This window comes from Aphelocoma coerulescens, chromosome 3 (genome assembly GCF_041296385.1).
Source record: "Aphelocoma coerulescens isolate FSJ_1873_10779 chromosome 3, UR_Acoe_1.0, whole genome shotgun sequence".
Lineage (NCBI taxonomy): Eukaryota > Metazoa > Chordata > Aves > Passeriformes > Corvidae > Aphelocoma > Aphelocoma coerulescens.
This window is the reverse complement of record NC_091016.1, coordinates 118552317-118568518: the sequence shown is the minus strand read 5'-3', so window position 1 is coordinate 118568518 and position 16202 is coordinate 118552317. Positions and strand designations below refer to the sequence as shown.

Here is a 16202-nt window from a genome sequence, read left to right as displayed (position 1 = left end):
CTCACACGGCCCCACTGTGTTACAGCAATTCATTGCTTGGGTCTTCTGGGTCTTGGGCAACTCAAGGATCTTGCATGATATTATGTTACATATTGTGGAAAATGCAGGGTTAGGAGAAACAAGAAAATTTTGGCGTCCTCTCTGCATTTTGTCTGTATAATGAGGGAAAAGCCCTCAGATACAGGTGGCTGGGAAGACTGAGAAAGAAACCAACATATATTTGTAGCTAGGAAGTATGTCCCAGTAAAATGAACACTGATCACTAATCAGCTCTCTTTGCTTCTAGACTATGTACTTGGGGATTTTTAGTTTGGGTGTTGTTTTTTTTAAAATCTCACTTTCCTTCATTCTCTTGTAACTATTGACAGAACAGAGCATGATTTCCCTTTTCTACTTTCCTTTCATAGCTATTTCAGATCTTGTCTCTTTGAAAGATGCTGCCCATCAGAGATTGCAATCTGCCTTGTACAGTTCTCAGTTATGTTTAAATCTTCTTTCATCCTTCAAAGGCTGGCTGAAAGAAGTGTCAGGTCATTATTTCAGGCTGTAGCTTAATACTTAGGCTTACCAGCGTATGATTTCTCTCTTTGGTAAAGACCTTCATTCACTGAAGGTCAAGGTATTAGTGTTATTTTTAAATATATTCCCAGCACCAAAGAGTTAAAAATAGCCTTCTACGAAAATGCACAGTAATTGGTTAAACCTTGCTAGCAATCACATGAAGATGATAACTCCTCCCAGGAAAAGACATAGCCAAAGCAGCTTTGACATGGATTTATACTTAGAAGAGCAGCTGCGGGCCTACTGAGGAGTTCACAATATAGACTCTTGGATTATCAGCAGAAAAAACAGCTTGATGCTGGAAAGGAAGGGAGAGGAGACATGAGAAAAAAATTTTCTCATGGTGATCTGCAAGTGAATTCCATGGATTCTCTACTTTGGAACAACCACTATTAGAAAGAAAGCTTAAAAAAATGGATCTGGGAAAGGCAAAGCTGCTGAGAACTGGCCTCAATGCTTTATATCAAGCTATCCACCCTGTGCATGGAATTGCCTGGACAGATGGGAAGCAAGTGATACTGACTACCTTATACTATCAAAACGAAGAGCTGAAGTTTGGAGACTCCAGCATTGTTGGTCAATTTGAACATGTTCATGGGCTTTACTGGGGCCCATGTTGCTCTACAGACACCCCAGCTCTGCTCGCTGTTCAGCACAAAAAGCACGTAAGCATTTGGCAGCTGGTCTACAGCAGTGCAGAGGAGAAAAAGCCCTTGATTTCTCAGACTTGTGAAGTTGGTGAGCCATTTCCGCTGCTTTCTCAGGGCTGTGTCTGGCATCCAAAGAAGGAGGTCTTGGCTGTGCTTACAAAACGAGATGCTTCAGTCTTGCATGCTGTCCGTACTGACAATACCCGGGTTAAGGCAGAGATCAAAAGCAGCGGACTCATCCACTGTGCTTGCTGGACTAAGGATGGTAATCGTTTAGTAGTTGCTATAGGCAGTGCCCTGCACTCCTACATATGGGATAATGCTCAGAAAACTCTAAATATCTGCTCCTTTTGCCCAGTTTTTGATGTGGGAGGTTATATCTGCGCTATAGAAGCCACACTGGATTTCCAAATTGCTGTAGCTACTGAGCTTCCTTTAGATAATATCTGTGGTTTCAATGCCGGCATTGCATTTGATGTGCCCTCTGGTACAGAAGCTGGTTCTTTAATCTCACAGGCTGCTCTGGTGCTTGGTGATGAGGAATACTCCATGGACACACGAAGAAAGTCCATAGATTCAGATAGATCAGGTGTTGATTCACTTGCCTCTTCTTCATCAGGTCCTGTGGATTTAACCCATATCCTTGCAAACCACCGTCGGTCTGATCCCAGTCCTCTCATTACTCTGAAACGCAAAGACTCTGCAGCAGCAAATGGTCAAGATTCTTCTCACTTGATCTTGGTGACTTTTGAGAGGAAGGTAACGACCACCAGAAAAGTCACGATCCCAGGTATTCTGGTTCCTGATATAATGGCTTTTGACCTTAGAGCTCAGATTGTGGCAGTAGCCTCTAATACCTCTAATATTGTTTTGGTGTATTCAGTTACCTCTTCCTGTATGCCTCACATTCAACAAATCCAGCTGGAAAAAAATGAAAGACCAAAGGGCCTATGCTTTTTAACAGATAAACTCTTATTGATTCTGATTGGCAAGCAGAGGTTCCCTGAGCCTAATCTCATTCCATCTTCAAGTTCAGACAGGTATATAATACGTCTTATGGTTAAAGAATTGATGCTGGAAGAAAACTCTTCAGCATTGCCTGAAACTAAGCAGAATATGTTTTATAATTTTGAATCCTCTATTAATATACCTGGAAAAAGAAAATTCTTTGAGAATCTTGCCACAGAAGACCAACCTCAAAGCAGGGAGTTGTTAATACCAAGAAGAACAGTTATTCAATCTCCGAGTGGCAGGAGAAGACTCATTGAAGAAGTAAAGAGCCCTAGTTATGAGCAGAGCTCTTCATCAAGTGTGAGTGACCTGGATGAAAAAAGGCTCCCAGGTGACTCTTCGGTGGCCTTGGAAACATTGGATGCTGAACCTACAAATCGCTCAGTGTCTCTTCGTGGTTTTGGATCACCTAGCAGGATTTCCAGCAGACCAACATCCCCTAAAGTGCAGTTCAATTTGATCCAAGAAACATCAAATTATCCTAAAAACAACAATTTGCCAAGTGAAAGGGGAATGAGTCACATATCTAGAAATTTAGAGAGACTTTGTGGCAGTTTCAATGAGTTACAGCTGAGTCTTTCTGAAATAACGGACTTTGCTAGGAACGGGAGGAGGATATCTTTAGCCTACCCATGCTCCCAGGAACCGCCTGTTGTGCATGTCACTTACCAGGTAACATCTTGTCAGCTTAGAAATATTGTCATAGGAACCAAAATTTTAAACAATCTTGTAGTTATTTAGCTTCAAATCAAGAGGATGCAGTTTATTCTTATCAACCCATGAGAAATGTAACCTAGATTTGGCATCAAGCTTAATCTAAAATGGAATTATAATTTGTCATTGGAACAGTAACTCAGGATAATATGGGTAGTTTAGAGGATACTTCACATGGGAGATTTGTCTGCTTGTTCTTTGATCATGCACAATTGTCTTGGACACTGGCTGATTTTGTGTGCATCTGTCAGAGAGAACAGAGCCAGGGCTGTTATTCCACAAAAAGCTTATATTTTAGTTTAGTTTAGTAAGAGATAAGATGATGAATATGGGGCTACAGTAGCTCTCCAGAAATGTAATAAATTTAAACCTGAGCTCAAATCTAGAGTCTGAAGATACTGGACTCACAGAAAGACTGAAACGAAGTATTGAATCTCAATTTATGGACAATTTAAATGGACATGACATTAATTTGGCTTATTTCTACTTTGATTTCCCATCACTATTCTTTGCAGAATCGGACATACACAATTTGTAACACGTATGACCACTTAAAATTTTCTGAAGAAAAACCCCCAAACAACAACAAAAAATCCATCAATATCTAATTATGATTTCATTAAATAAATATAAGAATGTCAAATCATGTTCCTATCTACCCTTGTTTTTGGCAAATTTCCTACTGGTTTCAATAAGAATTTCAACTAAGGAATGTAGGTTGGGTAATTATTTCTATCTATTATTCTCAATATTATTCACAGGAATACTAACATTATAGTGATCAGATTTTTGAATATGCTGATGGTAGTGATAAAACTGGTGTCCCTTTCAGGATGTAGATGCCAATTATAAATGCATTCTTATCTACTGCAACATAAGCAGCATTATGTCAAAATAATACAGTGCATTGTGATGATGCCGAAATGTTTATTTCTCAAAAAAATTTACTTCCTTTTATTTTAAAGGAATCCATACAGACATCTAAGTAGTCCTCCTTAAACACACGTTAAGGGAATGGTGACTCAATTCAATAATGTTCATTACTTTTTAGCAATTGTTTACTTGTCATTTAAGCAGATTCTGGTATGTTGGGTTCTCTAGATAAAAGCAAAGCTTTTGATCTGAATTAGTCAGTAATTTAACTTGAACATGTTATACAAATTCTGGTGAAAAAGCAACATGTCTATTTTAAATAATTTAGGATTTTATTGGCCAAGAAGCAAGCCCTTCTGTTCTCCAGTATGTTCAAATTAATTTTGATTTCTTAACATACATCAACTTATTTATTTAGCAAGCAGCCCTATTTCTAGGATTCAATTGGATTAACCTTTCCCAAGAGAAGTTTTATTTGTGACACGAAACATTAATCTAAGATCTGAAGTCACTGTGCACGTTTGCTTGCACAAGAAGTAAGAATTGGTTAACCTGTATTTTTCTTTGGAAACAACAACAACAAAATTAAGTGCTTCTAAAATACTGCTAGAAAAACTATGTTTAGAAAGGAAGACTTATTTATCTGAACAGGTTAGTTTCACATTAAGCCAGCAGCAAGCACTGCTAGCACCACATTATAATGACTCAGAAAAAGTGCCACTAATGCCTTCCCACACACACAGCTTTCCTGGGGAAGTCTCAACTAATGCCTTGCATAGTTCAGCCCCTCTACTGAAATCTAACAGGATCACAGCATGATGCCAAAAAAGAATGAAAAATAGACTTGGCAAAAAGGTCTACAGACAGGGAAATATTTGCTTCATAGGCAGCTAATAATTTTCAGAGAAATAGTTGTTTTGATTAGTTTATATTCAGACATCTGAACCTTGTTCCTCCTTCAGGAGCTGTTTAGTGCACTGTGAGCTCAGAGACCAGCTGGGCTGTGGGTTTCAGCCAGACTCTGTGTTCACAGAGCAAAAAGTCAGGAAATAGCTTTATTGCCTTATGATATAAATATCAGCCAGTGGAAAACATTCTCAGCTTTAGGAACACTGCAGTCCAGTCAATAATATGGCCATTATCTTCCAGCTCTTTGTGCCAAGTGTATGTCTTCTTAAGTGTCTGTATAATCCCCAGCACAGCAAAGGCTCAGTCTTGATTGAGAAATATATGGTACTAAAGAATATGATGATCAGAACTGCATAACTATATTTATGCATTTAAAAAATAAAATGAAATTTTAAAATATAATAGATAAAACTGTAGCAATAATTAACGAGCAATTACGAACACTATTGTGCAGAAGCGTTACTGACATATTTATATGTATTTCCTGTTCTGCTTAGAAAACTAAAACAAGAAAACAAACATTTATTACTTAATAATTCATAATGCCTGCTCACTTAATAGTCTTCAAAACCTTTGTTTATCCTGTTAGTGCAAACCTGCCTGTCACTCCTCTGAAGTCACATCTATGCAGTGCTACCAGAATTTGTATTCATTGTAGCCCATACCCATAGAAGAAAACCACGATCATTCACACTTTGGAAATGTCACTGCACTATCACTTGTGTAATAGCATTCAGCCACCAGAGGTAACTTGATCATTCAACCCTGAAAAGCAAATATTATTGCTCTTTCATCACATACAGGCTTGTGATTCAGGGGAGTGTGGGAGGGCAGACAGACAAATGAAATAAGAAGATATTATTTAAAAAGAAAAAAAAAAAAGAAGAGGATCTGTCACAGATTTTTTTCTGTTTCATATTGCAAAAAGATACTTTTATTATCCTTTTCCCCCAGAAAGGAAACAGCTGCAGAATATTTAAACTACTCTCATTCAAAAGCTAATTACAGTGGAAATAAAGCCAATCTGGATCTCAAATTAAAGTCATTTAGGCAAACCTCTCCAGGAGGAATAAGATTCATCTTAATCTGAAGAATATCTTTAAACTCCTACATTTTGCTCACAAGCAGTATCATGTCAAAAGTTTATATCAGTGAGAGCATATATTGCATAATTAAACAGGAAATAATATCTTTTTAGCAATTAGTCACAATGATTTTCTTTTCTTAGCACTCACCAATAATTGTATACAAGTCAATTTGTACTTTTATAGTACCTTCATGCAATTTATTATGGGAAACTTTATTGCCAAGGTCAGCTATAAAATAAACAAACTTTTTTTACACATATCTGGGAGATGAACAGAAAGGATCCAAACATATGGCAGTAAAGTTCTGATAGAAATACATGACATAAAGAAGGGGAATATAAGGGGGGCACAGTAAAATGAGCGAAGACCAGGCTGCAATGATGAGCTGTAATAAGACCATGAACCTTTCTGAAATCCAAAGGGCAATTTTGACTCGGGTTGAGCCATAGAAAGTTAAGTCATGAAAATGATGGAAGAGGAAGCTGATACGACTGCTCCCTGGAGTAAGAAACTAGTCAGCTATCCTGAAATTTAGAAGGAAGAGATTTAGGATGACTGTAAAAGAAAGACCTGCAGTCGTCAAGAGGAAGTGTGATTAATGCATGGATAACATTTTGAGCAAAGGTTGAGAATTTGTTATGAACAAATTCTGTCAACAGAGTTCTGAAACTGATCAATAGCAGACAAGCAGGGTTTGTAGAGGAGACACAATTCCTTTTGTTAGAGCAGATGATTTGTTTGTTGGATACGCAGACGCAAAAGGAAAGGAACATGCAATGTCAAAAATGAAGCCAAGTTTTCATACTGCACAAAGAAAGTAAAGATCATACATAAAGATCATGGAAGCACAAGCACAAAAGGTATATCTTAGATGACAGTACACCTGAAACAGTAGTTGCAGAACTATTAACAGGGAGCCAAGAGGAGAGAAATCCCAGCATCACGTCACCTGGAATGCTGCTGTGCCCTATAAATGCAAACTGCTCTGGGATTTAAGCACCTCTGAGCACCTCAGATCTCTTCCAGCGTAAACATTTTACAGGCTTATGCTTCTCTGCCAGGTTAATTAAGGTTGCGATTGGAATGTCCCACATAAGGAAAGGAAAGATACAAGTATCTCCACCATCACAAAAACAGAATCTACCAAAAAGCAAGCAGGAATCACAGCAACAGCAGAAATAATGACAGGGAAGGGGAGCAGTGCGAGCTGCCAAACCTAATGAGCACTACCTGCGGCAATGCTGCACAAGGCTCGATGAGACACAGTACTCTGAATGTAAATCATAATTCTCCTTCCTCTTCAATTCTCTCTTCCTTAGCTGTTTAAGTATCTTTTCATTGTCTTCTGGCACGGAACCCCCACATCTAGCTAATTTACTAGATTTTTCTTATCTTGCACAATGAATATGGGGGGCAAGGTAAAAGCAGGCTGACTAAGGCTTGGTACTAAGGTATCAAACTTGAAATCACCAGTGGAGCACAACACAGAGAGTTGAAATCAAGGGTTTAAAAGAATGAAAGCAGAATCCTAGACAACTACAGCACTATTCACTGTACAATGCATGTACTAACCTGATACCTTTCCCTTAGAAAAGAGCAGATTATTAACACAAAGGAGATGAAGAATATTTAAAATATCTGTAATTCAGTACAGTACTTGAAATCATGCCACTGGGGAAATAATTTGTTCAACAGCAGAGAATAGGGATTAAGAGAAGAAAAATAAGATGGTTAAGGAATTAGCTGCAAGGGAGAGAGTAATAGTTATAATAATACAGAAGAAAATGGAAAAAAAATTTCTAGTGGATTTTCTCATGATGGATTTTCAGGCTCATCTAAAAGTTTCGTTAATGATCTGCTGAGTTATGCTTATAAAATCTGCATATGACATAAAGTCAGTAACATTTTCAGTAAAGGATCAGGATTTTACACCTGTAAATTGATTACTATTATTTAACATCTAGAATTAAAAAAAAAAATAGGATTGAAATGAACCAAATGAACTAATATAAAGTGCATAGTAATATATTTCAGGATTAACAGCTGAAATTTCTGCTTTAAACTGGATATTCATGAACTGGAAACAACCAAGGATGAGAAAAGCTTGTACATGTTACATGACTACAAGATGACTGTGAATCCAAACTACAATACTGTGAATCCAAACTACAATACTGTTATGAAAAGAACAAAGGCAGTGTGTGGGCACATTAGTGAGGCACATCCTTCAGCAGGTAATGCAGTGCTGGGCACACAGCTGGCAGGTCTCATCTGAAAAACATTTTACATTCCTAGACATCCAAGAATATGTCTAGGAAAGACACAATCAGACTTCAACTGATCGCTAACCCAGTGTCAGTAAAACAATTCTGATTGGTAGCACATTCTCATTTACTTCACTTTTTCATCAGTTGTTAAATTTAAGTTCCTTCAGATGACCTTAGCATGCAGGCGAGGGTAGGCAGTGCATTAGGAAATACAAGACGAATGAAGAAAAGGTCAGGAGACAGAACCAGCTGCAGCAGACTGCTCAGTGGGGTTAAAAAAGGGAGAGAAGGCATGCTCATTTATTGTGCAGACATACAGTGTGTAACATCTCATCCAGGAATCCTTTTTGCCTTAGTAAATTATTTTCTTCTCATACATATTTGCAATCCAAAATGTGGGTTTTGAAAGACAGTTTGGCACTGCTGCAATGGGCTGGCTGCTGCCCAGAACACCCTTTATAGGCTATAAAATCTGATCAGGGCAGGCTGACACGGGTAAAGGAAAACAATTATTGAGTTGACCATTCCTTTTTGTTGGATTTTTGTTGAAGGAGAGTTGGACTTGACATGCTGCAGGAAGTTGGCTAAAGAAACTTAATCTGAAAAAATACACTCATGTATGTGGAAATATATTTGTTTCTTCTGTGATTAACATGTTCTTAGCCTACCAATAAACTTTGTTCTAGGATAAAGCAACTAACACATGGGATTTTAATCCAGAAATATCAAGTTCTCTAACTCCTACTAGAGATAAATAACAACATAGCAAAAACAGATGTGGATTTTGGGAAGAGGTGGATTAAATCTAGATTTGGCTAGAAAAATTGTCTTTGGGTTAAGGCATGAAAGTGGGAAGTACTAAGGCAAGCTTTTAATTGTACCTCTAACTCTGTCACAAATTACTTCCATGACCTTGAGTAAATCTCTTAAGCTCCCTGTGTAATGGCATGATCATCTATAAAAAGGGGATACTAAGAGTTACCTGCCTCACAAGAAGGTACAGGTTTAAATCAGTTAATCTGTGATGTGACGTGTGTGAACACATTCCTCAAAGAGAAGGCACATTATCATCACTTAAACTAAGCATTAAACAAAAAGGCTAAATAATTAGAAGATTATAACAGAGTAAGATTCTTGACCTGAGAAAATTTGTAAAAAGTCAAAAATAAATGTATAAGATGATAAAATTTATCATTATAAACAGAAGTATATTACAAAGAAAATAGCTCATATGAACACTCAAAAGTGATGCAACCAAGACTTGATCTTTCAGGTTTGTTCCTGAAAAACTGTTTAGGATAAAAAATAGGTGTCATGCAGTTTTGTGTATACAAAAATGTCTCCTATTTCCAGTGGCTGTTCCAGTAACAATGTGCAAGGCTAACTAGGAAACAAACTAGAACAAAGTCATCCTGAGTGTACATTTCCATTCAACTGATTTCAAGTCAAGAGAAACAGAGCTGGATTATTTTCTGATTAATTCTTGAGTTGGAGCATATCTACATGAAAAAATGGACCACTTAGGCCAAGGCAATGAGCCTGTCTCATTTGCAGTCCATTTTTTTCCATAATTCATTAATTGAAGTTCCAGTTTGAATAAACTCTGCTATTTCAAACTGAACTCAGGAAAATTAAATAGTTGTTAGATGTGCTAGTCCACAATCTGCAGCAATGACAAAACTTTGCACAAATACCTGCACAGGCAGAGCATCTTTGCAATGCCTATGCAAAGCACATGCTCACTGCTAAACATTCAGCCCATGGAGTTTCAGGTGTGTTTAGGTTCAATAGAATTTAGTACTACATAATTTGGAAATACCTAAAACTTACAAAGAAGTTCTCTTATATAGTTACAGCTGTAACAAAAAGTTGTTATAGGTTTATGACTAAGAAAATAAAAGTTCCTTGATGCATTCCTTAGGTATATCCTTTATTAATTATGCAGCAACAAATTTATGCTCGTTTTGAATGTGGAAAAAGATAAGAAGACCTTAGAAAGTTGGAAAGTTCACGTTTTTAATGGAAAGGGTTTTTTATGTTTCTTACATATAAAATCAATCATAATAAATAAATAAGTAGCAATCAGCCATAGACTATCTGCATGAGCAATTCATAGCAGAGTGGGGAAAAAGACCTTTGCAACAGACAGCAGACATTCTGATTTACAGAATCCAATGTGGTTGCATGACAGCACAGATACTGTGTACAGAAAAGTGAAAGGGATTTATTTAGAAAGGTTGTTACACAGCAAAGAAGCACACGTTCACTGAGAAAGCAACTGTCAAAAGACAGCACAATTAGAAGTGAAGACAAGCATTACAAGAGACATTTATTTAGTCAAAGGTTAGATTACTGTGCACACAAATAGAAGATGCAGTTGTGAATTCGTTCAACTGTAAGTTTTACATTAGCAAGAAAGATTCAAGGGTATGAAGTAGACACAGACAGGGTAGGACTAGAAGAGGAGTTGGGATAGATGAGATCCTTTCAACCCATTCTAAAATATTACTTTGGATCCCTTTTGAATGTACAAAACAGAAGGGTCTAGGAAATTGGGTAAATAGACTGTTTATTCACATAACAAATATGTAAAAACGGGGGGTATTGAAAACATAAAGATGCCAAAGAAAAAGAAACAAAGCAAAACATAACACATGGAGCTACACAGGGAGAAGGCATGGAAAGAACAAAATGAAATTCACAGGACAAAGTATAGCAATATTATTTAGAAGAAAATGTCTCGTTCACATCTATTTCATAATGACATTGAGTCATTGGAAAGTTTTCAATGTTAAAAGGACTTGCAAATGATAGCAGATGGGAAAATGTAAATTCACATATATATCCACTTCATGACAATAGCAGTTCAACTATTTTGTGTCCATGCACCTTGTAGTAACCAGAATGATGAAACACAAAGATGTTGATTCTCAGGGCCACCTAAATTTCATGAAGCACAAACAAGCCACCTTTATATTCAAGTGTGTTCTTTCAGTGAATATCAGAGCAAATTCCAGGGTTGTAAATCCATACATTCCCTCTTTCTCAAAGCAAGTCACAGGATTTCCAACCTACCTTGCTGTGACAGCTTTTCAGAGAGACTGTTGCTATGTCCAGTCTCTCAGCAATACTTCCTGTGCCAAAATAACCCTGAGGTTATTTTACCAGGGTGGAATAGCTGCCCAGTGGCTCTCAAACCCACCCACACATACTGCTGAAACTGAGCAGAGTACTCTTTTACTCTGGCAGCATCTGGAACAACATTTTTCCAGGTATTGCCTTCCACTTAACTGGCTTCAGGCAGGGAGGCCCACAGATGCACAGATGCACACCCCAGGGCAGTTCACATACAGGGCTGAGGCAGCTTTGAGCTGCAGAAACTCACAAAGCAAAAACCAAAGAGGCATTTTCATCCTCCTCACATGAAACTGTGAGATTGTGCTTAGAATGGCCCTGCATGATGATGTCATCTATGAACTGTAGGAAAGACAGACAAAAGGCAAAATAACTAAAGAACTTAAAGGAATAAGAGCAGAGGAATGGTTATAATAACTCAGGCTCAATGTCTAAGCCATTAACAAGATCTTTTCTTTGATATACATGCATATGAAGAAAAGCTTTCCAAATGGATCAGTTACTGAAGAAACAAAAGATGTTCTCCTCTGTGATGGCAAGATCCATTTGAGTTTAGTCCAGCAGCTGTTTGATCTGCCCGTTATTGAAATGAAACATGGTATGTTCTTTTTATTTCTGCTATCTGGTTTCACCTGAGATTTTTAGCATAAAAGAGACATTTGTGGTAGAATAATTACCCCAGACTTTAGTAAACTGAGCTAACTAACTTTTTTTTGGCAAGTGTGTGTTTTCCCTTGTCTGAAATATAGCAGAGTCTCTTGAAATCATATAAATGCTAAGTAACTACCTGCAGAACTACCTATTAGCAGAGTAATATGTTAGGTGCCTCTGCAAAGGAAGGCTGAGAAAATAATCAGTACATTGTGTTGCCTGGAAGTAGAATGGCTTCTTTGAGACCTTTCGGCATTTTGCTTCCCCCATCCTTACAAGAATGTCTCAGACCTGGCAATAGAGTGTAGGCTGGAGAAAAATTCACTCTCAGAATATGATATATATTTATGTATCAAGTAGCATTTGGGATTATTTTAATGTAAGATTAAAAATGAAGCTTAATGTTCCAATTTGCCAGTCTCACATTTTTACCACTCACCACTGAGTAACTCATAAGGACAGAAGCCACAGGGGGAACCCTGGCCCCAGACTGGTCTCTGAATTGCCTTGTCCCTGCCTGTTTTGTGTGACACCTTCTCAGCAACACAGACACTGCCATTTTTTAGCCATTTCTTTATAATGCTTCTGGTGACTTTTCACAGTCTACTATGATCCTCTTTCTGAGGTTGTTGCAGAAGACAAGGATATGCAGGTTCCATATTTTTGTCAGGAATCATCCTTGACTGTGCAGTGCAGTGGAAGCATATATCCACTCCACCTGCTGTTGAGGCCTGAGCTACTTCCCAGCAGGCTTCTGCAGCAACATGATGCAGCGCTGCAGGGCAAGGAGGAGACCATTTTTGGCCTGTATTTCCAGCTCTTGATTTTGGAAAGAAATGCCCATAATAAACAAGGGGACTCAGAAAACCTATTTTCAGCTCTATAGAATAGTTGAATATTTAATTAGCAAAACACCTCTCCTCAATTTCATGTATTAGACTTCAGAGATATCAATAAGATAATGTCTCACAATCATCCTAATGCATCCCTCTTTCTGCTCACATTTTCTGAAATTGAGCTTGTTTGCTTACAGCAAAAACTGAAACAAGAATCTTTCTAAAACTCACTAAAATTCTGCAAAATTATAAGGTTTGGAGCAGAAGTAGTCATGTAGCTGTTTATGCAGTTCTGGCTGGTATTTGCTTATATTCCTAAAAGTTTCTTTTGACACAAGACATAAATATTAAATGTGAAGTTTAAAAATATCACTCCCATCATTTAATACTATATAATTAAATGGGATGTAATGAAGAGCATGCTTGTATTATACTAACAGCCTGGCTTTTTTTACTGTGAGTAAACACTTAAGCATTAATAGATTGGAGGGAAAAGCTTCACAACTGTAAGCTAAATTCATGCCCACAGCAACGCTGTTAAGATCTTCAAAGAGCAATGAGCTTGGCTTCATTGTTTGCACTTTAAGCCCAGGACTGTAATACCATTACCTGTGCTAAATATAGTCTGTTGTGTAGTCCCATGGTAGCAGCACACAGGAGTCTCTCTTTTTGGTACATCATCATCATAATAATTGTTCACAGTAAAAGGGTACTATACTCTGCACAAACCTTTTCCATTTAAATATTCCATGGGATATGCTTGAAAGCAAGGGTTACCAATGACACTGAGAATTTCCAACATTTCCATGAATGAAAATAGGAAGTCCCAAGAGTCTGACACAGGAGTATGCTTCATCAATTTGACGAACAATGTAATATCCATTTGGACAGTAGAACTTCCACTTTCAGGCCCACTGCTCATAGAATCTGAAGTCTGTCCAGATTTAGAAAGAAAGTATTAAGAGCAGAAGAAAAAAGATTCATGGTTTGGAAAGACAATCTTCTTATGATGTAACAGGTGACATGACAACATACAACCAGCCTGGAAAAGTGGTTTTTAAGTAGTTTAAGAAGGGGATATTTACCTTGCCCAGGAGCATGCTTTGTTATGATTGAAAAAAATTAAGGATGGTTCATTTGGATTTTCTACAGTTTCTTTTTTCACATTCCATTTAAGAAACAGTTTTATATCCCAAAATTTAAAATCTCAACACAGAACCTACCAGGGCTTTCTTTCCCTCATATCCCAGCTAATGCCTCGATCAATAATGGCAGGATCACATGCTCTAAGGAAAGTGTGTCATACAAGGGCTCCCACAATGCTTTTTAGTTGCCACAGATTGTTTTTTTCCATAAAGTGTCAAACTGAAAAACAAAAGACAAATAGAGAATTCACTCTTTTCTATAAGAAGCCAAATATCCAGCAATATCCAGCCAAAAAGCCAGATGAATCACAAAAAAAAAAAAAAAAAAAAAAAAAAAAAAAAAAAAAAAAAAAAAGCGCACTTCATTTTAAAGCCAATTTTCTAAGAAAAGTAAAAAACAAAGTGGGGGGAGTTTTATTTTCAACTTCTATGCAATACAGAAAGAGAACCTAAAAGGTTTTGATATCTTTTGGTTTTTAAATCTTGTCTTTTTTTTTTTTTTCAGAGAAAAGAAGGATTAAAAATGTCATCCATATTTTGTTCATTCTCTTTATGAGAAGATTCAATAAATAATTAAAAGACAGGAAATTTTACTGTAGCAGCTTTTGTAAATAATCTTTTGTAAATCATCTTCAAGGTCTATTTGCTTCTATTTTCTACATTAATTTGAAAATATACCAAACAGTCTTGGTTTGACAGTAAAGGAGATGGAGAACCCTACTCCTTTCTAGAACAAGTAAGGCACAATCATTTTTGTTGCCAACTTTTCCAGTTTTTATAATCTCTTCATCATTTGGGTAGAGCAGATGAGTGAAAAGGCTAAACAGAATTAGATGTCACTAGAACAAAAGTCAGCAGGGAAAGGCTGGCTGAGTTTTCAGAAGATGAAGATACTTACAGTTCATTAGAATTAGAAAAGATGCACCTTGTGTTTGAACTTAATTTTAAATAAGAGACAAAATGCCTCAGACCTTGCAAGACCTTTCATTTAGCCCCTCACTGCATTTGCACAAAGGTGTGTTGAGCATGGATTGTCAGACCTTAATGTCATTAGTGTAATAAGGGTTTAGTGCACAAAAAGAACCCTGCCTGCTCGCTGACTTTTAAAAATGTGCTTCTATATTTATGTAACCAGAGCAGTGCACTCATTTTCTTTTTCTTGCTTAATTTTTGTAGGCTCTTCTTGGATTGTGCTCACTGCAGACAAGGACGGCTTTGTGCCATTAATATTCAAAGCCACACAAGAGATAATCATAAGGGATGGAACTGACAGTTCAGAAGTCTGTGGAGGTCACTCCTACAAAAAAAGCATCCCAATGCGACCACCAAGCAGAGTGACATAATTTCTGAACAAAGAACCCCAATGACCTTCTTTTCTCCTATGATACAGAGACATTCTGTGGTCTCAGACACTGAGAGAGTAGAAAGCTCTCTTCACTACTTTCTATGTGTTGTAACTGTAAAATCTGTGGCATGGTTACACTATAGCTACATCCTCAGGTTGGCTGGACCCTCACCATTTCTTCTGAAGGACTGGACCTACAGTGAAGTTGATCCCAGCTGCTGTTTTTAATGGCTGTCCTGGACTGGAGCAGAGAGACTATTGTCTACTTTGATTGAGGTCACAATGTTCTTGGAGGAACACTATTACGCTAAAAATCATGCAGTAATAACAAATCTAGCTGGTGCAGGTGTACAGTCAACATAAAACCTAAAGAAAATACAATTAAAGAGCCTTTATATTCATTAAGGAAAACCAGGATAGGGAAGGGGGAAAAAAAAAAGGAAAATTGCTTCAAGCTCTTTTCTGTTCCAGCTGGATCCCATGGAAACCTGCAACATTTTCAGAAATGCTTAATTTTTATATGAAAATGTTCAATTACTAAAAAGGCTGCATCACTGTCTCCTGTAGTGTCTTACACAGCATGTAGATTTATACATGCACACAGAAGAGAAAGAAAAAAATCTTGCAAGATAAATTAAGGATCAAAGAAGTTGAATGTAAATTTCATTTGGCTAAAGGCAGGTGGCTACAGTGAACCTTTCATCTACGCTCCTGTGTGATTAGTAGAAAACAGAAAAGCACTTCTACAGCAGATTACTCATGCCCTAACAGAGATTTCTAAAAACTGATCATGGTGAACTATTCCTGTTAAATAAGTAAATAAGTGCCTGTTCCTTTCCACTGTCTGCAAACGCAAGCAGGGGGACTGGTTTGAACACAAACATTTACATTTAGCCAGGTGAACCTCACCCTCAGAGACAAGAGGCAATACAGATACAGGTGAGAGTCAGGCAGGCAGATCCATGGAAACTAAACTGTTGTGATTATGGTGACAGAAATAGGCATAAGGGAAGAACT

General features: G+C 37.4%; 1 protein-coding gene across 1 annotated transcript; it reads left to right on the top strand.

The window, feature by feature from the left end:
* Nucleotides 1–974: 974 nt before the first annotated feature.
* Nucleotides 975–15183, top strand: WDCP (WD repeat and coiled coil containing). Its single transcript, XM_069008636.1, has 3 exons — nt 975–2894; nt 11686–11806; nt 15017–15183. Exons 1-3 carry the CDS (start codon nt 975–977, stop codon nt 15181–15183), a joined length of 2208 nt encoding a protein of 735 aa, XP_068864737.1.
* The last annotated feature ends 1019 nt before the right edge of the window (nt 15184–16202 follow it).

Excerpts from the sequence above, each read along its gene's own strand:
- WDCP (XM_069008636.1), top strand. The coding sequence starts at position 975 with ATGGATCTGGGAAAGGCAAAGCTGCTGAGAACTGGCCTCAATGCTTTA. Across the intron at positions 2,895-11,685 it reads TTGTGCATGTCACTTACCAG|AAAAGCTTTCCAAATGGATC; the intron begins GTAACATCTTGT and ends ATGCATATGAAG. Across the intron at positions 11,807-15,016 it reads CGTTATTGAAATGAAACATG|GCTCTTCTTGGATTGTGCTC; the intron begins GTATGTTCTTTT and ends TAATTTTTGTAG.